The 27,644-nt window shown below is 40.7% G+C and overlaps 1 protein-coding gene across 2 annotated transcripts; it reads right to left on the reverse strand.

Moving 5' to 3' along the window:
• Positions 1–1,074: 1,074 nt before the first annotated feature.
• cmasa (cytidine monophosphate N-acetylneuraminic acid synthetase a) lies at positions 1,075–25,759 on the reverse strand. 2 transcript variants are annotated; one of them, XM_023799032.2, is made up of 8 exons: positions 25,306–25,759; positions 23,193–23,335; positions 17,669–17,824; positions 16,522–16,655; positions 5,973–6,067; positions 5,496–5,667; positions 5,059–5,224; positions 1,075–1,908 (listed from the first exon to the last, which is right to left on the reverse strand). In XM_023799032.2, exons 1-8 carry the CDS (start codon positions 25,584–25,586, stop codon positions 1,694–1,696), a joined length of 1,362 nt encoding a protein of 453 aa, XP_023654800.1. In that variant the 5' UTR covers positions 25,587–25,759; the 3' UTR covers positions 1,075–1,693. The 2 variants fall into 2 exon arrangements, with proteins under 2 accessions (XP_023654800.1, XP_023654801.1); XM_023799033.2 differs by lacking the exon at positions 25,306–25,759 and adding an exon at positions 24,034–25,203.
• Between the last annotated feature and the right edge of the window lie 1,885 nt (positions 25,760–27,644).

Below are 27,644 nucleotides of genomic sequence, written 5' to 3' on the forward strand. Positions count from 1 at the left end.
GTAGGCTTGACAGTTCTGGAGAAATTTTCCAGAAATGCAAATGGGGGCGCCGTAGCACCCCCATCTGGCTGAGTGAGGTGTCCTTTACAGGGTGGGCTGAGGGTCAGAGGACAAATGTACCAGCCAAATTTGGTTTGGATTGGTTATTGTTAAGCCTGTCAAATGCTTGATTTTGATTGGCTGATGCCGGCCACTGTTTTAGGACTTATGACTGCCATTGTACGTGTCTGACCTCAGGCTGGGTCCTAGTACATATATGCCAAATTTCACTTGGATTGGCCAAGCAGTTTGGGAGACATGGGAATTAGATATTTGTAGCACCCCCCTATTGAGGAAATGCGGCCCGCCTGGGACAGTGTCCCCAGAATGGTGTAGGGAGGTAGGATTTCAAATTTGGTCAAGGTAGGCCAAGGCACGACCAAGTTATGGCAGTCAGACCAAAATGGGCCAAATTTGGACATTGTTTGGGCGTGGCTAATGGCAGTAGGATACACAAATGTCCACATTTTTTTTATATTTCTTGATCAGCTTAGAGTTCTGATTTGTTTGACACCTCATTTGTCTGATTTGGTAGGACAAGCTAGGACTTTAAGGAAAAAGTAGGATTTGCAAATTATGCAAATTAGCTAAAAATCTATGTAGGCGGAGCTTCATAATCCAAATGGCAAGTTAGTAGGGCATGGCTGTCTGTATCAGCAGAAAAAAGAATTTCGATTGTAGGACTAACAGGACAGGAGATAGACCAAAACATGTTGGGGGGCGCTACAGCGCCCCCATCTGGTTTATAGGCTTGGGTCGGACAATCTGAGTAGTGGGTAAGAATTGACATCTTCGGGCCCAATTTGGTCGGCCTAGGTCTTGCGGTTTAGGCTGCCCATTCATTTTTAGGGAAGAAAAATAATAATAAATCCTAAGAAAAGCAATAATGGTCCAAAGCACTATAGCACTATAGTGCTTTGGACCCTTAATAAAGAAACAATTACGTCCATTGAATCTAAGAGCTTATTAGCTGTCAAACCTGGAGATACAACATCCATTCTCCCCCCAGAAGAAATAACAGATGCTACAGAGATCTATGTGCGATTGAATCAGATTTTCAATCATTTATTATTAATATTTGATAATTATTTCCATATCCATTTTAAAATATAAAGTACATTCAAAAGAAATTATCTTAGCAGCTACCTCCCATGAAGAATGGCTAGGATTTGGAAAACAATACCTGGAACATGTCACCAATTGTTCACCAAATAAGAGATTCAACTTCATTAATCCCAGTACATAGTTATAAGGACACGAGGTACCCAGTTTCATTCTTGCACCGATACTGGAAGTGTCCAGAAATTTACAAAACATTTTTAAAAGGATACCTCATCTTTTACTTCATTAAAAAAAATTAAACTTGTAGTACATATTTAAATACAATTTGTAAAATAGGCTACAGATGGAGATCCTGGGGTGAACATGGGGTGAACAAACTCCACACACACAGGACCATGGCAGGAATCTGGCCCGTAAGGGGGTGAGACCACAACGCTACCCAGTGAGCCACAGCGCCATCTGTGGGAGGCACCTGTACTTAATTACCTAGATGTACACAGCCAATAAACAAAAGTATTTTCGAGGAATATTAAAAAGGAAAGTGGAGGCTCAACATTAGCCTGATGGAGACGATCATGTGGCCTACGCTGCATTAGAAGTTCTCTCTGCCGATGCGGTCCTGGTCCATTTTGGACTTGGCCCTCTTCTTCAGCAGGAGGATGTGTTCGGCAAACTCCCGTAGTGCGCCCTTTCCTGAGGAGCTGCGGCAAGCATACTTGGCAGCATTGATGGCCACTGGCGGAGCATCCTTAGGCGCGCCGCTGAGCCCGCACAGGTTCAGACAGTCCACGTCTGGCTCATCGTTGCCTGGATGGAGCATGCCAAAATTAAACAGTTAGGCGGGGCTGGCTACACTTTAACTCCAGGCAAGGATACTATGAAAAGAGACTGGGTCATGCCTGGGTGCTGATCATACCAGTTAAACCTTATACCCTTGGTCATACCTTTAACTGTAAGACTTCAGTCTCATAATTTCATAGGTGAAGCTGAATGATGTATTTCAGACCCTCTTTTGACAAAAACACAAAATTTTAAAGCCATGTAAATGACCTGCGTGAAGTTGGCCTCCCATATGTTTCAGATTTCAACCAAACTGGTCTCAATCGTATGTGCCGCGTTTGTGCCGGATTGTGGCGTTAACATTTTTGTTTGTGCTGTTTTAGTTTCTGAGATATAAATGTGTGTTTACATGGTGATGTCATCAGCGTGAAGTTGGCCCCCCATTTGTGTCTGATTTCCACCAGACCGATCGCAATCGTGTGTGCTGCGTTTGTGCTGGTTTGTGCCGTTAATTAGAGGTTTTAGAACCACTGGATGGTAGTGATCGTAACGTGGTTAAATTTGAGGTAAATTTTAGTGACCTTAGTCCAAAACAAAAGTAGACAATGTAAGGAAGGCTAACTTTAATGGTATGAGACTGAAACTAGAAACCATAAACTGGATGTTTAAATAGCAAAACTGTTGAAGAGGCATGGAAAATTTTTAAAAGCACATTGTTGCAAGTGCAAGAGGACTTCATACCTGTTTCCAGCAAAACTAAATCTAAGAAATTGCAACCAAGGTGGTTTACTATGGAAATTAAAATAAAGTCAGGAGGAAAAGGGCTCTGTTCCACAAATGGAAAATAACTAATGATTTCAAAATAAAGCAGGAGTATTTAAGTCTACAGGTTGAGTTAAAAAATAACAGACTCGCTAAGAGGAATGTAGAAAGGAAGATTAAATTGGAGGCTAAGGAGGATATTAAGTTTCCTCCAATATTTTAACTCCAAAAGAGCTCTAAAATCTGAATTCACCAATTTGCAGGATCGTAAGGGCCTTACAAATGAAAAGGATATTGATATAGTAAATGAATTTAATGATTATTTCACACGGGTGTTCACAGTAGAGAACACGAGTAACTTACCACCATTTAGTACAAATACAGCCTCGTCTATGACCAATATATGTATAACTTAGGTTGATGTGGTACAAAGCCTAGATAAGCTCAAAATAAATAAATCACAGGGCCCTGATGGCATCTTATCTATAGTTTTAAAAGAGATGAGGGATATTATTAGCTAACCTTTAACTTTTCAGAAATCCTTATCTGCTGGTGTGGTCTGATTAATGGAAGCTATAATCCAAGTGAAAATGGTAGATTACCTGGATTCAAATAACATTCTGAGGGATTTAGGAGAGGTAGATCCTGTTTAACTCATCTACTTTCTTTGAGGAGTTCTTTGAGGAAGCTACAAGAGAAATTGATCACAAAAAGGCCTACGATGTGATCTACTTAGATTACCCCCACAAACGGCTTTTGCTTAAACTCATAGCTGCAGGGATTTTAGGAACTGTAGCAGCTTGGATCGAAAACTGGTTAGCAGACAGGAAGCAGAGGGTAGCTATTAGAGGCACAATGTCACAGTGGGCCTGCGTTCATAGTGGGATACCACAGGGTTCAGTTTTAGGACCACTATTGTTCCTAATTTACATTAATGATATTGACACCAATACATAAACTAGTTAAATTTGCAGATGACACCAAGGTGAGCTAGCAGCACAGACGCTACAATGGGATCTTGATTTAATTAGCGACTGGGCTGATACCTGGCAGATGAAATTTAACATAGATAAATGTAGGGAAGGGGTCTCCAACTCCGGTCCTGGAGACCTACTATTCAGTAGGTTTTCTATCCTACTTGGCTTCTGATGAGCCACACCTGGCCCTGGTATTTACCTGAGAACAGGTGTGGCCCATCAGAAGCCAGGTAGGATTCAAAACCAACTGGATAGTAGCTCTCCAGGACCGGAGTTGGAGACCCCTGATGTAGGGTAATCCATGCCGGGAGCAGAAATATAAACTACAGATATTTTATAGGTTCCACTGAAATAAAGGTAGCTGATTATGAAAAAGACCTTGGTGTGTATGTTGATGGATCCATGTCCCACTCTCGCCAGTGTGGGGAAGCAATAAAAAAGGCTAATAGGACATTGGGTTACATCTCTAGGTGTTTGGAGTTTAAGTCAAGGGAGGTGATGCTAAGATTCCTATACAATTCCTTTTAAGTCCCCACCTAGAATATTGTGCACAGGTTTGGTCACCATACCTTAAAAAGGACATTGCTGCCTTGGAAAGAATGCAAAGTAGGGCTACAAGAATGATTCCTGGTCTTAGAGGAATGTCTTACGAGGAGAGGTTAGCTGAGCTCAATCTGTTTAGCCTCGAGCAAAGGAGACTAAGGGGGAACATGATCCAGGTATATAAGGTTCTAACAGATCTAGATGCTGTTCAGCCAAATGGCTACTTCAATATTAGTTTAAATACTAGAACTCGTGGTCATAAATGGAAATTACTGGGAGAACATTTTAAAATTAATTTGAGAAAGCACTTCTTTACACAGCGTGTAGTTAGAGTATGGAATAGTCTTCCTGTTAGTGTAGTGCAAGCTAAAACCCTGGGATCCTTTAAGTCAGAGCTAGATAAGATTTTAACAACTCTGAGCTATTAGTTAAGTTCTTCCCAAACGAGCTTGATGGGCCGAATGGCCTCCCCTCGTTTGTAAATTTCTTATGTTCAAATTTCATATGTTAATCAAAAAATAAAACAAATGTTTTTCAGTACGACACTTCATTATTGCTTAAACTGAGGTTGGAAAAATTTCTTTCCTCTTCTTCACTGTCATGGCAGGGTATTGAAGTCCAAATCATTTTCTTCTTGTTTTCAACTTCATTGTTTTCTTTTACCTTGTTCCACACATTAGATTTGTTTTCTGATCGGAGACCGCATAGGGGTATGAATCGAGCCCGCGATTAAAAACGATTAATTGTCCATCCCTAATACATACTATAATCTAAAGAAAATATGCAATTAGTTTAATGAATTGCAGGTATGCTGAGACCATATACTATTCACTATGCTGAAAAGAATATACAGTGGATGGAAGGATGGATTTACAGGCCTCTGAAATGTTCTCACCTAGATATGCCACTTCCTTCCATTCCAGCCCTTTCTGCTTCATGATCATCTTCACCTCTGAGTGCTTGTCCTGCACATCCAGCCACAATTTACAGCCTACCCTCTGGGACAATTTGTCTTCCAGGGCTCTGGAGATTGGACAATCCTTTGAGGAGAGGAGGATCACCTGCAGAGATGCCACCACAGACATGCACTGTCACTGTGGTTCAAGTGACTGGGGCAGAACGATCTGTAACAGTGACTGTTAAAATCAGGGGGTCAGCAGAATACCATATTAAAATAAATGTAATAAACAAAAAATACATAAAGAAATTGAATGTGAAAGTCCGCCCCAGCCTCGTGTTGCTGGGAATAGCTTTCAGCTCAAGATGTGGTTGAAATACGGATGAATGGAAGATGAAGGAGAGACTTTACAGGGAAAAGCTCTGCCAAAGTACCTCCACTCCCTCCTGCTGGAGCATGCCAATGCCAACCACATCCTGGCAGTTGACAGACACCATCTCCTCGCCTGCAGCAGACATGTACATCTGACCATCTGTCAGGCATCCAGAGATGTTGCACAGCAGTAGCTTTATCACCTCCAGTTTATCCATCCCAAAGTAACCATACCTGTGGGGGGTCACATCACACAGCCACTATCATCTAACAGCATAGAGATCAGTGCACTGATTTAGGCCGAGACCCAATATGATCTGTGGAACTCCAGAAGAACTTGAATTACAGTAACTGTCCCACAAATTTGATTATTACCGTTTCCAATATAGATCTCCATACATGAAAAACACATATCATTCAAATTAAAAATATATATCCTGGGGGGTCAAAAAGTACCACTCCACGTAAATACTTATACAAACCAGTGTGATCCATTTTACTTCATTATTCAATTAACACCAAGCTTTTAGTTGTTCTACCTGAGAACTCTTTGCTCAGCAACAGGCCAATCGATGTCCACGTCAATATCCACGCTGTACTCAGGAAGCATCTCAAAGTAGGCCATTTTTCCACCCTGAAAAGAGAGAGAGATCCACCTGTTAGGGGGTTTTCAAATGATCAGAGCATTGTGCCAAGCCCAGTGTGAGCACTGTCATTGTACATGAGCAGCATTGCTGAGAAATGCCATAGAACCAAGAGCTAAGATGTCATCATAAAACACTCAACTCTGATGATCTTACTTTTTGGTTGTACAGTGGTATCTCATAACTTGAATGTAATCCGTTCAGAACTCCGGATCGAATCCTAAAAAGTTTGAGTTGTGATCGAATTTTCCCCATAAGAAATAATGGAAAACCAATTAATTGGTTCCCGGCCCCAAAAAATTACACCTAAATATGTTTTTTTAGCATTTAAAACACAAAATGAACCGGATAAAACAAGAAGAGCATATATTCTACTAAACACATCTAAGCACATTTATCAAAACAGTAATTTGTAAAGAAAATAAATGTATCCAAACATAGTGTCCTGCCCCGATCGTCCGCTCCTTCCGTGTGTCACGCCCCCTCGTTAACCCCGTGTGGAATCCCCGTGTGATCAGTTTCTGGTTGTTGTCATTAGTCCTCTGTATTTCGTCCGCGTTTCAGTTTGTTTCCCCAGTCCGGTCATTGTATTGTCCGTCTGCGTTTTGCCTGCCTTACCTGTAATTAAACCCCATATTCCCTGATACCCTGACGTCTGCGCCTTTGTCTTCGGTCCGTCCCCGCTCGGCACAACAATATAATTATAATTAAATGTATTAATGGTTTATTATTAATATTAAAATAATGCATAAGAAATCTTTTTTAAAATGTATTTTATTATATAATAATAATAATTACTGTTACTGTCTATCATTGTCTAAATGTATTTCTATTGTCTAAATATATGTATTCAGCTAGTGTAAACATGCACGATGCTTTCACAGCTAATGCGAGGCTGAGACTGAAGCTTTACCCTTTGTTTCAGCTGAGAGACGTGCCGCGTGACTTATTTCCCCGCATGTACATGTTATCTTAGGTCGGCGTTCACGGTTTGACTTCTGAGATTCAGATCGAGCTCTAGGTAAAAAAAATTTCGAACTGGTTGGTTCGACTTTTATTCGAGTTCTAATGAGTTCGAGAACTGAGGTACCACTGTATATATTATTTATTATTAATAGACTATTATTATAGTAATGTTTTTCTATGTAATAATTACCACATTAGGAACAATTGATATAGTCTGTCACTGGTGATAAACAAAGACCAATACATGATGTGCATCCCTGCCTGACTGCTGACATTTTGCCAAGCAGCTGCCTTTGTTCGTAGATTATCGTACAATTTTAAAGTTGCATTACAAATCACAGAAAAATGCTCCATACAAGCTATGAGCTTTGTCACATACAACCATTTTCTTATTAGCTGTGCACCGGAGAGCTCAGTTGCCGGTGGGTTGGTTTAACTTTGTGCGCTTTTCCACTGCACCGGGTACCAAAATTCTAAAAAGTATGGTACTTCTTTGTGTTGGTTTTCCACTAGTGTAAAAACTGGTACTGCTGCTGAATGACATCACAATGCGAGGCAGGGTATTTTATACTGAATTCCAAAAATGTTTATTAGTATATTATAGGGTTGGGTGAAGTGCAATATAAATACTAACTTCACATGTTATGCACATGCAATTCTCACATTGCAAGGACTGTGACAGTAAGCTGGGTTGAGGTCAGGCTTTTCTTTTTACATTGATACCTAATGTCCAGACATTATAGCACAGGGCAGTTTAAGTTTCATAAAAACATTTTATACTTTGTCATAAGAAACAAAACTTAGCAAGCATTGCAACTGTAATGTTTGTTCCTTTTAAAGATTATCTAGTATGTTCAAAAAATCAGTTTGAAGTTTACAGCCACTGCTTCTGCCTGAGCTCTGCATGTGCTCTCTGAGTCATAATCATTTTCATCCTTGCTGTTTATATCACTAGACAGGTTTGTCAGGAATGTATTTATTTTGACCTTTTTTGGCTCTTTAAATATCCCAATATTTAGCAAATACTTTTTTTTCTTGTTATACCATCCAAATCATCTTCTGGTTCTTCCCAACAGATCACAATTAAAGCTTGGGTCTCTTCATTTTTCCATTTGTCCACACATATATTAGGGGCGCCCCCCCCCCCCAACAGATCACAATTAAAGCTTGGGTCTCTTCATTTTTCCATTTGTTCACACATATATTAGGGGCACGCCCCACCCCCCCAACGGCACCTCACGCCCCCCCTTGAAGGTCAAGTTAATTTTATTTTCTATATAGTACCAGATCACAACAGAAGTCATTTTAAAATTACCTTTCCTATAGGACAGGTGTCACGCCCCGCTCCGTCCGCTCCCGCTGTGTGCCACGCCCACCTCATTACCTCCTGTTTTGCCCTGATTGTTCTAACCTGTGGCTTGTTGTCCGTGGCTTGTCTAGTGTATTTAGTCCTTGTCAGAGTCGGTCATCCCCAGATTAGTCATTGTGTAGTGTCCGTTGATGTCCGTGCCTGTACGTCTGCCTCCGATTAAACCCCGTTTCCCTGACTACCTGGCTGCGCTCGCCTGCTTCCTGCTCGCCCTACCCGCGAGCGTGACAACAGGTCTATATATTGTTCTTTTATTAGACAAACTAAATAGCCTTATGTTATTTATCTTATTTACACAACAGTTTGTCATTTTTCTCTCTACATGGTCACGTGTTTACAATTCTCCTCTGCTCTCTGTATCGCGCATGGCGGACTTCCACCCCGATGCACGCGCAGACACGTGCGCGCACTAGAGCTGTAATATTCGGTTCCTTTTTAGGATTCGGCTCTCTCTGAGTCACTCACTAAACTGATCCGGGTGTGCGACTCACTTGAGTCAGTAGTGCCAAATCGCCAGCTGAAACATTTGTTTTTCATAGAAGAAAGTATACGTGGCTTGTGATGAAAATGAATGCACTTCGAAATAAATGACAAAGTATTAAGACAAGAGTGGCAAATATTTATTTTCAAGTGGCACACACCAAAAAAGAATCATACAAAATGTAAACACTAGTGTTGCGCGGGTCGGCTTTTTTTAATCACCGACCCGTCAGGAGATCCAAAACGCCCTGCCCAACCTGCAAAAATACACGTGGATAATGACCCAAAACCCGACCCGAGGAAAAATATTTTTTTTTTTTTTTAAAAACACCAGTGTGCCTGTATTGACATGGAACCTACCAATGGAGTGTCATTTGTGACACTAACCCATAGATAACATAGATTTGTGCTAGATTCGCATTGAACAGGGTTCCCCCAGTTCTGGCAGAATACATTTCCATGACTTTTCCAAAACTTTTCCAGTACCACAAGAAAATTCTCAAAAACCCACAAGTTTGCTTTGATTTAATGATCATGCAGTTTCAGATAGTAGCCTAATTGTCCTGCCCCGATCGTCCGCTCCTTCCGTGTGCCACGCCGCCTCTTTAACCTAGTGTGGAATCCCAGTGTGATCAGCTGTTTCTGGTTGTTGTAATATTCAAGCTGTTTGAATATAAATTCATAATGAGTGTTATACTATGTGTTGTGCAGTTCCTGATATAGACTCTAGAGGGCAGTTGGTTTTTTGGGAAAGTGAGTTATGTGAACAAGAAGGTGCAGAAAAAATAAAGGACCGGTTAGCAGTAAATCGGAAGAGGACTGATTTTTTTAGACCCCAAAAACAATACATGGTGTCAGAATAAATTGCGAATATGGATGCTGCCGGAGTGCGTGCACCACGAATGGACTGGGAGTCACAGAATCTCCCCGACACATGGAGAAAGTTTAAGCAGCACGTTGAACTGATGTTTTCGGGACCATTTTGCCGCAAAGAAGAGGCCGAGAAATGCAGCTACTTACTTTTATGGGTCGGAGAGAAAGGCAGAGACATCTATAACACATGGAATCTCACCGCAGACGAAGCTAAGTTGCTCAAAACTTACTATGATCATTTTGAAGCTTACGTGGTACCAAAGGCTAATCCTATCTTCGCAAGATACAAGTTCAATGAGAAAATACAGTCTGCCACGGAAACATTTGATCAATTCGTCACAGCTCAGATTGCTCGTTAAGTGGTTACACGAACCCAGAGGAGATGGCAGGGTTCCCGCTGCCGCTCGTCACTCTCGTCATTGACGAAAACGCAACCCATGGTGACGAAGAAAAACGGCATCAAATCGTCACTCTGGCGAATTCAATTTTCAAATGACGAATTTTGAATTTTTGAAAAGTCGAATTTCATTTTTTCCCAATTTTCAACCGTAGCACCCGTAGGGCCTAATCAAAACTGGCCCGGCACCCCGGACACACGATCGTCGATCATCCATGTCAAATAAGCATGGGCCGTTCTAAAAGTAGCAAATGTTATCGATCGGTGTGGGGACATTCTAAAACGCTTAATGTGAAAACGCTTAATGTGGTTTAATGTACCAAAATAGCGACCAATAATCACCAAATTTCGCACACACACACACACACACACACACATCTGGTCATAAACACTTTCACTTGACAAAAAATCAAAACCGAAATACAAGGAATATGGACTTTATTTTACGTTAAGCGTTTTCCCCTCCATTGACGCCCATTATAAGGAAAAGGCTTAATGTAACTTAAAGTACCAAGACAGCCACCAAAAATCACTATATTTCTCACACATATATCTGGTTATAAACACTTTCACCTGACAAAAAATCAAAACCGAAATACAAGGAATATGGACTTTATTTTACATTAAGCCTTTTCCTTATAATCGGCGTCAATGGAGGGGAAAACGCTTAACGTAGTATAAACATGGGCGTAAATTTCATTCAACAGTAGGGGGGGACAATAAATGCCTCTTCCACTTGCCATGCTTTTCATTTGGGCTTGCGCAATCTCATGCAATCTGGCAATGTCAATTGCTTTCTCTAAAGTTAATTCAGCACTCCGGTTGAGTAACTTCTCTCGAACTTGTGGGGAATATAGAGAGTATGTCTGGATCCACGGGATCTTAATAAGGCTATAAAAGCGCCCATACCATCCGTTGCCCACATTAAAAGATATCACCCCAAAGCTGGCCGGAGCCCGTTATTTCAGCGTAATGGATGCTAGATCTGGCTACTGGGCAGTTAAACTCTCCAAGAAATCATCGTATCTTACCACCTTTAACACAATCTTCGGCAGATACAGATTTTGTCGCTTACCCTTTGGCATTGTCTCGGCTCAGGATGTTTTTCAACAGAAAATAGACGAGATCTATGAAGGTCTGCTGGGAGTCGTTGCTATTGTGGATGACATTTTGGTCTATGGAAAGAGCAAGGAGGAACATGATCGTAATCTCAGGACCATGTTGGAACGCTCTCGAGAAAAGGGAGTGCACCTTAATCCTGAGAAAAGAACTGTTTGTGTCCCCAAAGTCAGCTATTTTGGCCACCGCCTTACTCCAGACGGAATCAAACCTGATCCTCAGAAAGTGGCAGCCACAAAAGAGATGACACCACCCAAAGGCCGTGCTGAACTTGAAACAATTCTTGGTATGGTCAATTATCTCGCGAAGTTTGCACCAAGCCTTTCAGATATCAATGCACCGCTGAGACAACTACTAAGGCAGGACAGTGAGTTCCTATGGGACGAACAACATGATGTGGCATTTCAAAAGCTGAAGGATATCATCACCAGGGAACCAGGCCCTGTGCTTGCATTCTTTGACACAAGCAAAGACCACACACTGCAAGTTGATGCCTCCAAATACGGTTTAGGCATGGTGTTGTTGCAGGAAGGCAAACCACTTGCATATGCCTCAAAGTCACTCACAGACACAGAAATAAATTACGCCCAGATCGAGAAAGAGCTCCTTGCCATTCTCTGGGGGTGCAAAAGATTTCACCAATACGTTTATGGGCGGCACATAACAGTGGAATCTAATCATAAACCCTTAGAAGCGATCATCAGGAAGCCATTGTCTGCGGCCCCACCAAGACTGCAAAGGATGATTCTGCAGTTGCAGAAGTACAGCTTCACCATCGTGCATGTTCCTGGCAAGAATATTCCAGTAGCAGATACACTGTCAAGAAAATCGATGCCCTGCCTGGATGAAAACTTCAGTGAAGGGATGGATGTGCAAGTCCATACTCTACTTAGCGCTCTCCCAGTCAGTGATGCGAAACTCAGCAGTATTCGAAAAGAAACAGAGAGAGATGCGCAGATGTCTACATTAAGGAGAGTGATAAAAGAAGGTTGGCCCAATGAGAGAAAGAGATGCCCTACAGCCACCCTAGAGTACTGGAACTACAGGGATGAATTATCTGAGATGGACGGGATGGTTTTCAAAGGGGAAAAGATTGTAATTCCTACGCTGCTCAGAGAAGAGATGCTTCAGCGCATTCACTCAGGCCACATGGGAATCGAAAAATCCAAACAGCGTACTAGAGACATTCTCTTTTGGCCTGGCATATCCAAACAGATTGCTAGCATGGTTGAACAGTGTTCTGTTTGCCTTGAGCGTCGTATGTCAAACGCAAAAGAGCCCCTCATTTCTCATCCTACATCCTATCCCAAATCGGCCATGGCAGACTGTAGGTACTGATTTATTTACTTGGAATAATGAAGACTACATAGTGGTGGTAGATTATTACAGCAGATACCTTGACTTGGAGAAGCTCAAGAGCACCACAGCTGCTGCGGTGATCCTGAAGCTAAAGAAAATATTTGCATCACATGGGATTCCTGAAAAGGTTATCTCAGACAATGGGCCTCAATTCAGCTCAAAAGATTTTGAGAGTTTTGCTCATGCTTGGGATTTTGTGCATGTCACAAGTACCCCCCGTTACCCACAAAGTAATGGGCTGAGTGAGAAGGCAGTACAGATTGCAAATTCATTAATGGACAAAGCAAAAGCAGACAGAAAAGATCCCTACATCAACCTGCTAGAATACAGAAATACCCCAGTGGATGGTTTTAGATCACCGGCCCAGCTGCTGATTAGCAGAAGATTGCGCTCCATTCTTCTCACAACCAACCGACAGCTACAGCCAAAAGTGGTCTGTGTGAAAGATGTTCATGCTAGACGTGAACAAAGGCAACAGTACCAAGAAAAGTATTACAACAGCTCAGCAAAACCGCTCACCCCACTACGGACTGGGGACCATGTCCAAATTCAGGATTCAGGGAGCTGGAAACCTGCGGTAGTCATCAAGCCTACTGACTCCTTCAGGTCATACCACGTGTGCACTGCAGAAGGCCAAAGTTTCCATAGGAATCGTCGTCATCTTTTGCAAGATAAAGCACAGCCTATTAATGTGGAGTCCAGTATGTCTTTGAGCACTCTACACACAGTGCCACTGGATCACCCTAAGCAGATAGAAACAAATAATGCTGATACTTCCCACTATGTTACCAGATCAGGACGTGAAGTGAAACCCAGAGTCGTTCTTGATCTATAATTGTAAAGGGTGTAGGCGGATCGCTGCCCTAAAAAAAAAAAAAAAAACAAAAAACAATGATACAGTTGTGGGTTGTTTAATTTGTATACTGATTGTTGCAGTGATATGCTGAAACTATAATAACTGTTGTGTTGCAGTGTGTCTCCACCATAATATATCCAAGTTTTCAAAGAAAGGGGATGTAATATTCAAGCTGTTTGAATATAAATTCATAATGAGTGTTATACTATGTGTTGTGCAGTTCCTGATATAGACTCTAGAGGGCAGTGGGTTTTTTGGGAAAGTGAGTTATGTGAACAAGAAGGTGCAGAAAAAATAAAGGACCGGTTAGCAGTAAATCGGAAGAGGACTCTGATTTTTTTAGACCCCAAAAACAATACAGTTGTTGTCATTAGTTCTCTGTATTTGGTCCGCGTTTCAGTTTGTTTCCCCAGTCCGGTCATTGTAATGTTACTGCGTATTTTCCTGCCTGCCCTTTTTATTAAACCCCGTGTTCCCCGATTTCCTGACTGCCGCTCCTCTGTCTCCGCTCCGTGTCCCGCATACTGCACAACAGTAATACTACAATTTTCGGCACGATAATAGCCAATCTGCTTACCTAATAAACACAGATGGTGGACAACTTTCGCCAATGTGCAAATGGCGTTCAATTATTAAGACAATCCCAATATTAAAATTATACGTAGCTTATGATTGGTAGAGGCAAACGGAGTCCAAAACGGGAAACTGATCAATAAAATTCAAATACGTGCAAAAAAATAAATAAAACCATAAAAACCGGAATAGCGAGCAAATACGCGAAATCTGCACGGAAACGGATGTTTATCAAGGTAGTCGATCGACCCGCGCATCACTATATAGTAAACACATGACAACAAATGGAACAAAAATGCAAAATGTGCAAATTACTTCTAACATAGCCTAAGAATGAAAGCTGCAAATGAAAGAAAAATGGAAAATGTACCAATTGCTTATAGCCAAAGGGCAAAAAATAAAACGTTAAATATAAAAACCAAAGTCACCAAATGGAGAAAAACAGCAAACTGTGCAAATCAGAAGTTGGCCAAGAATAAAATTCTAAAATAACGCATATGCAAAATGTGCAAATTACTTTTAACCTAACAAATGTGTTAAATATAAGAACAGCAGCAAATGGAAGAAAAATGCAAAATGTGCAAATTGCTGAGCATATAGGCTAAAAATTAAATGTTAAATATAAAAACACCAATTGGAGTAAACAAGCAACATGTGCAACTGAAAACTAAGAATAACACATGTCTATAGTCAATATAGAAGTATTGTAGGGAAATAACTATATACATACTATGGAATTTGTTTTATGGGTTAGCATTTAAAAATACCAGTTGTTGCACTTTTGAAGTGCTGAGGCTGCTCCTCCTGTCTGAGACGATTTGTCCAGCTTCTCTATTTCATAAATACTTCAAAATGTTTATTTTTATTAAATGTATTATTAGTCATGAATGTAATTGCACACGGTCTTTCATGTGAAGTGATAAATGTCTAATTTCCATGAAATTTTGTGCTCAGACAAAAACAAAACAGCGTGTTCGTGGAGGCAGCCATGTTTGTTCCGAGATGTGTAGCTTGATCGCGAAATTTGTCGGGTCTCGCACCTCGAAATTCGTCGGGACAAACGAATGCACGAACGCGCTATCCGAATGCGCTAACCTGCTTGGGTTAGCGGTTCAGAACTAGCTGCATAATTCCGGCTGTAGAGGGAGCTAACCGGCGGATTCACTCATGGCTGTGTGCAATCCGGGTGCGCTAACCTGCTCGGGTGAGCGGTTCCGAACCGACTGCATGATTCCGGCTGTAGAGGGAGCTAACCGGTGGATTCACTCATGGCTGTGTGCCATCCGGGTGCGCGGTTCCAAACAGCTGCATGATTCCGGCTGTAGAGGGAGCTAATTCACTCATGGCTGTGTGTGATCCAGGTGCATATGACGTTGTAGCAGCTATACTTGCCACTATAGCAGTATTGATCTTGTAATGAGTTTGAAATGATTATAAGAGGTATGTACGTGATGGGCTTTATAGTTTAGTCATGGGGTACTTAGGACTCGATGGATGAAAAATTGTGTTAAATGTTTAAGCATTCGCCACTTGTGTATACTTGCTTTGAAGATATTCATATTGAACTGCAAAACAAGATGTAGAAACGAGTTGGAACAGTACGTTATGTATGTTTGTAGTAGCCTAATTAAATATATTTTGTTATGCATTTTTCCATCTGTATTTACTAGCTTAAAAAATAATATATAAAGTATAACAAAGTAAAAAAAGCTCTTGTATCGGAATCTATCGGTATCGGTAATTGTGTATTGGAATCGGATCGGAACTGAAAAAATGTGGAGTGCCAATCCCTACTTTTTTTTTTACTAGGACTCAATTGTACATCAACTGAAAGGGGGTACTGAAAGCACAGCACCAAAAGTACAGTACCTGGTACAGTGAAAAAGTGCCCATTTAGCGCAATGCCTAAACGGAAAATCTGAGCAGAACGCATCACTTAACGTGGAGTGACAGTACTCAGGTTGTGAGTCAATGGTCAGCTCCCCATAGACAAAATAATGCAATGCCCAACTTAGCTCATCACTTGATGCTTACCATGTGAAAACCCCATCAGTCAGGCAGAGTAATTGTCAGTGAAAGGAAACAGCACCGTTGAGAGCTGAAGGTGTCACCAAGGGCGAAATTGGCTGGTCAGAGCAGTGTACACTGTTGCTGCTAATCTCACTGCTCACATTCTGTCCTGTTTCATGCTCTGATGACTTTGGGTTCTGAATTCCCCAGGGTTCCAGGCATGTAACATCTAACCATTTTTCTGATAACATTTGTCAATTTTTTTCCTTTGCAGATTGAATCCATTATCTGCCTGCTTCTGAATACCCACTACATGCTATTTAAGTGTCACAGAACAAACCAAACAATAAAAGCTCAAAGGCTGCATGTCAAAATGCAGCAAGGAACCCTTGATAAATCATGGTCACAGAAATGAGCGGAAGCCCAGGAATCAGGCTTTTACCTGCAAAAGGCCTTTGTCTACCAGTTCACGGGTAGCAAAGTAGAACGACCCATTCTCACATAGCTCCCCTGCCCAGTCCTGCCTGCGGGGTCGATGAGCTGGGTCGAGGTTTAGTGGGTTTGTGTAGCTGCCTGCTAGAGAAAGTCAAAGAGTAGGAACACTTTAATGAGGCTGGCCGCCTACCAGGCAACACGCCCATCTTTAGGGCATGCAAAAAGCATCCATCCACTCTTCCAGCCAGCTATCCAATTACCCAGCACAGGGTCACAGAAGAGTGAAGAACAGGACCTTATACCCCAGGGAGAATAGGGGAATAGGGTAGAGGCACATTTGCGATACATACAGGTACGTCATTTTCATGTCTTTGTGGGGACTCTCCAATTCTATGGGCAAAACACTAATCCCAACAATGACATCCTTAACCCCTACCCAGCCCTACCTTTAACCATAAGTAAACAAACAAAATACAAAACCATTTTTTAGTTTTTTGACTGCAGTCACATTTTTACAAAATTCAGTTTCCGGTTGTGGGGACCAAAACAATATCCCCACAGTCAAAAAATGTTTTGTATTGTGGGGACATATGGTCCCCAAAATGTTATATATGCACATCACACACACACACACACACACACAAGGCAATTTATAGATACCAGTTTTACCAACTGTTTGGGCTGCTAGAAGAAACCAGAGTGTACACAACACTAGGAGAACACAAACTGCACCCACAAAAAGAGGGGGGCACAATTAGAACCCATATCCCTGGGGAAGAGAGGCAACAGTGCCATCAACTATGATACCCTAGATCAGGGTTATTCAACTCAGGCCCTCGATTCCAAATCCAGGCCTTGTTTTCAGTTCTCCCAGGTAGTTAGTTTAATAATTATTGATTCTGTTTGGTCAGAGGCTTCACACCTGGCTCACAGGAGAAGGAAGGCTGGAAAATCAGCAGGGCTCGGCCCTCGAGGACCGCGAGTTGAATAGCCCTGCCCTAGATTAAGAAAAGAAAATGTCAAAATACACAGACAATGACTAATACAAGGCAACATCGAATGGGACACAAATGTGATAATTATTAAGCATCATTCATATTAGGCATGGCAAATACTAAATCATTACATCCCAAGTGTGTAACAGTAAGCCATACCTCCCTTCTTGACTTCCTCCCAGCGAAAGTGGTGCCTGCGGACCACAGAGAAGACAGACTCATAGCCTTGCTTGGTGATCATCTCCAAGGCTTCCTTCAGGTGATAGGGGTGCAAGCAGGGGGAGGTGGCTTGGATGTTGCAGATGACGTCCACATCTGAGGAGACAGAGAATCAGGGTTCAGCACCAAAGGGTAGGGGAAATCAGATGTCTTGTTCCTTCTCAGGTACCATGATGAATGTCATTCTTCAAAATGCTAAACATGTCTTACATTGATCTGCTTGATCCTATTAAGTACATCCCCAGTAGCTTTCTGTTAAAGCTTAATTTCATTTACGTTCATTTTGCAGATGCTTTTATCCAAAATAACGTGTAATTGAGAAGGAGGGTGTCAGTCAGTCTCTGAGGCAACTGGGGATTAAAGGGGGTTGCATACTTCAAACAAAATCGATGGGATCAATGTTGTTTTAACAATATGACAGCATATCAATGTACTGCCGGAGGGAAATTTTTTCATGTTTCTGATCCCACACAATGTCCACAACTGACTGACAAAAAGTGACATCACAGGGTTGGTAAGCAGGACTAATTTTGCAGTTGAGATGCTTTATACTTTAGATATCAGCAATTTAGTAATATGTGTATTCATGTTGTAAATATTAAATATTGTAACCCTGTAATACGTGTTTCGTTCATGTGTAACTGACTATTTTATGGCCTTCCTTCCAAAACTATCAACAGATTACAGTATGTACAAAACTTTGCTGCCTGTTTACTTATACAAGCTTCATGATTTGCACTGGTTGCCAGTTACTTCCAGAACCGAACACAATATTATACTTATTACATGCCAAGCTTTCCATAGACTTGCCCCTCACTATTACAGTTTCTTCATTCCTACACCCCAATATGTGAATTAAAAATCTATCAAAAATTTCAAACATCATCTGTTTAATGAATGTTATATTGGGTTTTCCATTGTGTATCCTTGAATTCATTTTGATGCTGTTGGTTCACTTGTTTCATCATATTTAATTATGAGTCATTCCATGTCAAATCATCACACTTTCGGACCTCATCGTCACGGATTTTAACTAAACTTGACATGCTGATTTGGTCACATAAGTAACTCATGAAACTGAAATTGGGGGAGTCTTGGATCAATACTGTGTGAGCGAACAAAGTTTTAACTTTTTTTTTGGGGGGGGGGGGGGGGGGGGGGGGGAGTGCTATGACTTTGACTGGTTATATTTACCTTAATGTAAGCTGCACAGAAGTGGTCCTTATACTGTTTTAAAGCTATTGTCCATCTCTATAGATTGAACAAATAATAATGCCATCCCCATTTAAATAAATTACTATGTAATAATTGATTAATATATTAAAAATTCAATAACGAAAAAACCTATATTTCAAAATCGATCATGTCATGAACATCTCCAGAAAATTTTGCCTTTGGTTTTTAATGTGTTGCCGAGATATCTTGACTTAAAGGTAGTATCACATGGTTTCACATCACTAATGAGCCTTTTTAATGGCAGCCAAACTGACATGTAATAGTATAACAAGCACAGGTGTAAGTAGTAACATTAATTAAGGTTACAAATATGCTACAATGAAATTAAATGGAAGCTTCATTAATGTCATTGCAGAAACTTGTACTTGCCATACCATTGAAAAGACCCACATGACTAGTAAATATGGCTAATAAATGCCCTGCATTCATCAGAGGTGAATGAGGTGTGGAAATCGGTCCAGTGTAAGAGCACACTTAGGGAATCACTCGGCTGTGCAAGCATCAAAGGTTATGTCGTGAATGAATATGATGATAATTGGTGGCTAGGATGTGTTGAAGAAACCAAGACTCGCCCAATTTCAGTTTCACCGGTTACTCAAGTGACCAAATCAGCATGCCAAGTTTTGTTAAAATCCGTGACGACGAAGTCCGAAAGTATGATGATTTCACATGGAACGACCCTTATATGTATTGTAAATGTCCTTAAGTGAGAAAGGTGCTATATAAACAAAAAACTTATTATTAGTATTTCTCATGCAAATTGTTGACTTCCCTGTCTGTGCCGCTGCTAGACCAGTAGTGCCTGGTAATAAAAACAGCAACTTCCATTCTAAAACACCTGTCATCTTTATTAATTGACGCATGTTCACAGCACAATGGACAATTTATTTGGGCTCTATTTGTGGGTCTGCTGCATCAAAAAAAATCTGTGCTGCCTACTGTTGTGGCATGACATAGAACAAATAAGGCACCATACTTTTAAGTATGAAATAGATTGTTGTTTTGTTATGTCCTGTCCAGACATTCTTGGAAGGGCCATCTTAAATGCCTTGCTCAGTGGCTCAAAGGTGATATCTGCCAAGTTCAGGATTTAAACATAAGAACATAAGAACTATACAAACGAGAGGAGGCCGTTCGGCCCATCGAACTCGCTTGGGGAGAACTTAACTAATAGCTCAGAGTTGTTAAAATCTTATCTAGCTCTGATTTAAAGGAACCCAAGGATTCAGCTTGCACTATGTTATCAGGAAGACTATTCCATACTCTGACTACACGCTGTGTAAAGAAGTGCTTCCTTAAATCCAGTTTGAAATGTTCTCCTGCTAATTTCCACCTATGGCCACGAGTTCTTGTATTTGAACTAATACTGAAGTAACTATTCGGTTGAACAGCATCCAAACCTGTTAGAATCTTATAGACCTGGATCATGTCCCCCCTCAGTCTCGATTGCTTGAGGCTGAACAGATTTAGCTCAAATAACCTTTCCTCGTATGACATTCCTCTAAGACCAGGAATCATTCTTGTGGCCCTACGCTGCACCTTTTCTAAGGCCGCAATGTCCTTTTTAAGATATGGTGACCAAACCTGCACACAATATTCTAGGTGAGGTCTCACCAAGGAATTGTATAATCTTAGCATTACCTCCCTTGACTTAAACTCCACACACCTGAAGATATACCCCAACATCCTATTGGCCTTTTTTATTGCTTCCCCGCACTGGCGAGAATGACACATGGAAGCATCAACATACACACCAAGGTCTTTCTCATAATCAGCTACCTTTATTTCAGTAGGTCCCATAAAATACCTGTACTTTATATTTCTGCTCCCTACATGGAATACCTTACATTTGTCTATGTTAAATTTCATCTGCCAGGTATCGGCCCAGTCACTAATTAAATCAAGATCCTGCTGTAGCTGCTGAGCCGCTAGTTCAGTATCTGCTACACCACCCACCTTGGTGTCATCTGCAAATTTCACCAGTTTACTGTATATATTGGTGTCTATATCATTTATGTAAATTAGGAACAATAGTGGTCCTAAAATTGAACCCTGCGGTACCCCACTATGAACGCAGGCCCACTGTGACATTGTGCCTCTTATAACTACTCGCTGCTTCCTATCTGTTAACCAGTTATCAATCCAGGTTGCTACAGTTCCTAAAATACCTGTCGCTTTGAGTTTAAGTAAGAGCCTCTTGTGGGGGACAACATCAAAAGCATTTTGGAAATCTAACCTGTGATTTTCTGATTACTGACACAGGATTCTAACCAGCTGAGCCACATCCCCATAGACTTTAAGCCTTAAAATAAAATAAGGTTTTATGACGAGATCTAATACATCATATTTTTATTATTGCTCAAACAAATCTAGTGAATGATTAGAAACAGCTTTTGTTACAAGGTCACTTTTGCTTGAATGACACCAACATATCATGTCAACTAGGGCTGTCACTATTAATTTGATGATTAATAGAGTAATTGTTTATATATAATATATGAATATACAAGATACTACTATATATTGGAACTGGCAACCATCAGAGGGTGCACATTCACTCACTCATATATAGGATCTATTTAGGTACTCCAATTAACTTAAGTTGCATGTTTTGGACTGTGGGAGGAAAATGGAGAATGCAGTGTAAACCCATGAAAAATGTTCAAATATCACAATGTGACATATTTCCAATATCACTCAGCCCTACTTAATACACATTTGTTCACAATAAATAAAGAATAAAATTATACACAGCTGTCAGATATATTTATGTATTCTATTGTATGTAATTTTAAATGTCAAAGCAACAGAGCTAATCCTTGATTTAGCAGCAGTTATCCTAATATACAGGAATTCAGGTCAGGTTAGGAGCATGCACTGCTACAGAGCATTGCCGTGCCCACCACACAACAAACCACAGTCCAATCCCACCCAAAGGAAATGCCTATCTGCCGCAGTCAGGTGTTATGTGGGCGTCCCCTTGGCCTGGTCCAGCTGCTTGGGTCCTCAGCAATGAGGATCCTGATAACTGGATCCCCCTCAGGAAATCACACCACATGGCCGTAGGGCTGTAACTAACAATCCCTCACAATGCAGGTGCCTCATTCGGGACTCCCTGAGCAATCGCTAATTCAAGACAAAGTCAAACCAGCAGTACCCAAGGAATCTCTAAAGAGACACAGTGCTAAAGGAGCCCAGTCTTTATCTCAAGTTACTGAATACAGGAATTGTAGAAAGTAAATTAAGCTAAATAATTCAAATCACAATGATGACAAAGATAGGCTAGGCTACTCCAAGAGGCTATAGGGCATATAGTTCATAGTTGTCTATGGCTAACCACGCATTACTGGGGGAATCTGTGGATGTCTTCTTTCAAGATGTTGCACTGTAGTCATGCTGTTATATTCAAGTCATGCTTTACAGTATTGACAGACAACTGCATTTTCATTCATTTTAATGTGAAGTACTCCCACATAATTGAGGCTTCTGCTCTGTTTATATTTAAACCCACACCTTCCTTCCACCATACTGCTGAGTAAACGAGAAGATGAATTTTAATTAATGTTTTTTTTTTTTTTTTAATCTGGTAATCAAGTTTAGCTGAGTAATAGTGACAGCTCTAATGGTCAGCAACATGACACACAACATCTGCAGGCACAAGACGCATCCTCTTTACAATTGTTGACATTAAGAAATAAACAAAATTATGCTTGCTACAATATGTAACAGTAAAAATATCAAAAATTTGGTAACAAAAGAAAAAAAAAATCAGAGGAATTGTTTTGTCTTCCCAATAAAATTCCAGTTATGTTTCTTGAGTAGAGTGATGGCTCTGAGGCTAGGGATCTCTGCCAGCAATCGGAAGGTTGCTGGTTTGAATCCTGTGAATGCCAGGAGTGATTCTACTCTGTTAGGCCCTTGAGCAAGGCCCTTAACCTGCAATTGCTTAGTTCTGGGTAAAACATTAATCTACATTCAGCTCTGCAAGCAGGTTCTCTAACTTTCAGGGAAAAATTTAGGGGTTGGTGGCAAGATTGGCACTCCAGCCACTAGTGGAAAAAACTTCACATTTCCATTCCACTCAAACTAGTGTGCAGCTGAGGTATCACCTGCCACAAGGCTGCACACGGGCTTTCATCCCTGAAGTGGTTTGTCGTGTGTTGGGTGCAGCAACACATGGTATCAGCACGCGCTCCTTAACTCTATGTTTCTTGCATTTATACCTTACCTGGATTCAGCCTGGAAAACTCCTGAATGGTTTCCAGGGAACTTGTGGAGTCTTTGGAAACCTCTGGGCATCTGCGGTGGACTGTTGCACCCCATGCTTCTGCCACTCTTTCAATTTCATCATGGTCCGTCGAAACCCACACACTGGCAGAGACGCATATTTTATGTTATTACTTGATTGATTTATCCATAAAGTAAAACTTCATCTTTGTGGATGCGAAATCGCAGTTAAAGATGGCACAAAATTTTACAAAATGGACATATTTGTTAATATCTCAAACCTTACGAATTTTGAGTACAGCATGCTTGAGTAAACGAAAGCCTGCGAATTGCTTTTAATACAGTCCCGATCAAAAGTATAAGACCACTTGAAAAATGGCAAAAAAAAAAAAAAAACATATTTTGCATGGTTGGATCTTAACAAGGTTCCAAGTAGAGCTTCAACATGCAAAAAGAAGAAATGGGAGCGAGACAAAACATTTTTTTGAGCATGCAATTAATTGAAAACAACACTTAAACTGAAACAGGCTGTTTTACAGCTGATCAAAAGTTTAGGACCACATGCCTTTAAAAGGCCAAATCTGTGCATAGATGTGGATTCATTCATTCATGGCAAAGGCAAAAAAACTCTCCCTTTTTGGACGTGGTCGGGTTGTTGAACTGCATAAGCCATTTTTCGAGTGGTCTTAAACTTTTGATCGGGACTGTATTGCCATCTAGCTTACTTTTAGGTACGTCAAAAGGATCTTAACTACGCCTTCAATATAAACAGTTGGTCAGCAATGGGTTGTATTAGTTTACATGCGTATTACGTCACGATTTGTGCGTAGCGGCCATTTTACCAGGTAATGTCGGAGACGTCCATCTCACAGATGCATAAAGTTCTGTATTTCTTTTCAATGTTAAAGAAAGTTTCATATAAACTAAATGTATAGCGAGTGCTCAGGACTATGAAAAGCTGTATTTTGTTCAGGCAAATGGGACTGAGGCATTTCTTCGTATCATTTGAAGGAAGCAATCTACTACACAGTTAACCATAACGTGTAAATGCATGAGCAATGAGGCGCCGTAACGCTTTCTTAAATGATCATAATGCGTGAATTCCCAGCTTTGTCTTACAGTAGGTGCCGAACATAACATCAAAGAAACTGTTATTTAGATATACACTCAAAAATACAAACGGGATCCGCAACTGCGACGCAGATGATATGCAGCGTCAAGTTCACCAGTCGGTTCGCCCTTTTAAACAAGCTGTGGCTATAAAATTAACTCCCACGTTTAGATGATAGAAATTAACGTCGTCCTTAGGAAAAAAACGAGCTAGCCTGATTTATCGCTAATGAAGGTTTCCATATATGACAAACCACTGCCTGAGCATGTCTGTTGAAATTAACTTAGCAGGCTAGTGAGTTAATTTACAAGTTCTAGAGCACAGTACTGCTGTTTGCTAATCGTCCTATACTGACATTCAGTCAGCAATACATGCCTATTTTACTGCATATACTAATCGGCAATTTGCGCCGATCACCAAAGCAGCTTCTTTCCTTGGAATACTGCGAAGGATGGCGATAGGCTGTATTTAAAAGTCTGTAAGCCTAGCGATGAACGTTCTTAAAATGGCATTTTATTAAGTATTTTAAATACACAGAATACAATCTCTCAATCTATTTTGTTTCAAATTAGCCTACATCTTTTTTTCCGTCCAGCAAAATACAAATTACAAAATGCTCAAAAGGAAATGAATACGCATTTTTAAATGCATTTAACTGAAATACTGCCCATTCTCAGAACGTGCCACTTCTTGACAGTATCATCGTTCAAGTTCTTTCGATCGATCGATGGACTTTAGCCAAATTTCTGTAGCCTTCCGGCAGCTCGTCGGTCTCTTTGCCTTGATTTGTACGATCCTAAGGTATACAGAAGAAACTTATGTTTCGGGGTTTCTTCCTGCTGTCGTCACTCGCACCCCGGTAAAAAGGCCGCCGCCTCGTTTTCATTTATGCGTACCTTGGACAATGACGTCAGCTTAATACGACCCATTACAGCATCTGTTTACATTAATCTTTTTACGGCAACACATTTTTTTTTTATTATTATTTGTATCGCGCAGTTACCTGTCAAACACCTGGGAATCCCTCGCCGCTCTTAAGACCCATCCGATGAGGGGCACCCCGGCCAGCATCTTAATGTTCTTAAGGGGGATCCCTTTACTGCCTCCTCTCGCCAGAATCAATGCGGCAATGTGCCCGCCCTTCTTCCTCTTAGCCTGGGAAGCACGGCTATCTGTGACTACTTCAGGATTAAGGGGCGAAATCTTACCTTTAACTGCCATATCGTTCATCTTGCGCCTTCGCGTAGACGTGTCACCAGCGTTTACGTTCTCGGAGTCCTCCATCAGCTTTACTCGCTGCACTTTTGGACGCCAAATACAAACTGCGAGACCTTTTCGACGGCTAACTAAGCGCGTTGTAATACTACGGGTGAGAACAAGCAAACGACTTCCGCGAAAAGAAATACATGAAATCGTACTCCAAGCAAACGCAGTGCATTACCGTATAAAATACTGTGATGCGCAAATTTTTTAACGTGAAGGCAGTCATCACGCCAGTATATGCATACTTACAAGATGACCTCCGTTTAAAGTTTTTGTTTAGTTTATAGTATATTATGTTGTTCATATCAATATTATTGAACCATATTTGCTGCATTGTTAGATATTCACAAAATTCGTTCTACTCTATTTCCAAATATACGGCTATTACTCAGAAACACGTTGCCATGGCCAAGACCAAACGCAGAAATGTACTTAATTTGCGCCGGTTTAATTTCCCATCGCTTAAATAGTACAGGTCGTAAACAGTCAGAATAATCAATCCAAAAATCAATCTAGTACCGAAGTACAGAATTTAGATGCACCCTTTGGTCACTTCGTATTACGTAATAGCTTATTTGAACTCCAGTTTGACGCACCCCAAGAGACAGACCGGCAAAGTCTATTTAAAAATATATGCAGGCTTCTTGTGAGGCGGACAATTGATTACACAAGAAACGCGCACGATTTATTGGGATCTAACAGGTTTTTAATCGTTATTTTACTAAAACTGTTAGTGAATCAATATTTAGCTGTACTCCAGATAAAAAATGGTTGTTATTTTAGCTGCCGTAAACATCAGGAATTAATTTATGACAAATCAGATTCAGTGGTATATCGCTTTAATACCTCACGTATTAATAAAGTAACGCGAATACATAGTTTATATTTATTTTCCGAGTGTTTCAAATACAAGAAATGTAAAGAAGATTTCCTCCGAGTAGTTTAGATTTCTACCCGCGCTCAAAAAAAATCATGCCATTAGAACAATTAGCAGCACTAAATGGTCCTTAGTTTTATAGTTGTATCGGCACCCTGCGATGGACTGTCATCCCACCCCTGGCCTGTGTCTTGTGCTGCAGTTAATAGGCTCCAGGGGCATCCATGCGCAGGATATGCAGTTGGAAGATGGATGCATAGCTAGGCTATATGAGGAAAAAACAATTACAAATCCAGCATATATATTACAAATGTACTGTCTTTACGAATAGTCATACCAGCATTCAAAACAAGATGCATGCAAAATGGACTAAAGACATCTGGATATTTGATTTCTCATTCTGACACAGACAAGGAGTGGCTTGCTTGCTTTTAGTAAAGTTTTTGAAAGCAGCTTATTAGACCCTAAAACCATATATTTGACTTGCCACTAGACATTAGTTTTTTGACCAACTTAACTTGAAATGCCAAGTCTAACTTTTTGTTACAACTTGACTGAATCACATACATTCAGATGTATTCAGTGCGCATCTTCATATATCTGAAGATATCGATGAACCTATTTTTAAACTGGTAAAAACCCATGTGAGCTATTCATCATAGTCATTTTATCTCCACCAGTTTCCCTGTTTATTTCCCGTTGGCTATGGGGATCGAACCAGCAACTTTCACATTATAAGGCGACAGCATAAACCACTGTACCACCATGCCACTATACTAAGCCCTAATAACATTTACGTAACTTACGCATTTATTCTGTCTGCAATTCATTCCCAAACCAACTCCCTGGCTGTGTTTATGGCCACAGTATTGCCTTTTTTTTAACATCTTTGTATTTTTCATACAGCTCCATCAGCAGCGTTTATTCTGCAGCGGAAACACCGCTCTCGTTTTACAGGCTTTCCGACTCATTTAGTCGATCTATCGTTCATCCATTTATTTGGGCTTCTTAAATATCGCGGGTGTGCGCACTAAGTGAGACTATGCAAGTCTGTCTTGAATGAACCTTGATTAATTAAAACTGAACTGATATGTCTTTCGTATGGCTTTGTATTCACGGGTGGGGCTTTTCGGTGGCTTTGGTTAAACTCTGGAGAAATGGGCATGTGCTGGAATTCTGAGCATAATTGCTGTCTTATTTGG

The sequence above is a fragment of the Paramormyrops kingsleyae genome, chromosome 3, assembly GCF_048594095.1.
Source record: "Paramormyrops kingsleyae isolate MSU_618 chromosome 3, PKINGS_0.4, whole genome shotgun sequence".
Classification (NCBI taxonomy): Eukaryota; Metazoa; Chordata; class Actinopteri; order Osteoglossiformes; family Mormyridae; genus Paramormyrops; species Paramormyrops kingsleyae.

Coding starts and splice junctions, on each gene's coding strand:
- cmasa (XM_023799032.2), bottom strand. CDS start 25,586: ATGGAGGACTCCGAGAACGTAAACGCTGGTGACACGTCTACGCGAAGG. Junction 17,825..23,192: donor GTTTTCCAGGCTGAATCCAG/GTAAGGTATAAA, acceptor CTGTCTCCTCAG/ATGTGGACGTCATCTGCAAC. Junction 1,909..5,058: donor GAAGGAAGTGGCATATCTAG/GTGAGAACATTT, acceptor TGCTCCATCCAG/GCAACGATGAGCCAGACGTG.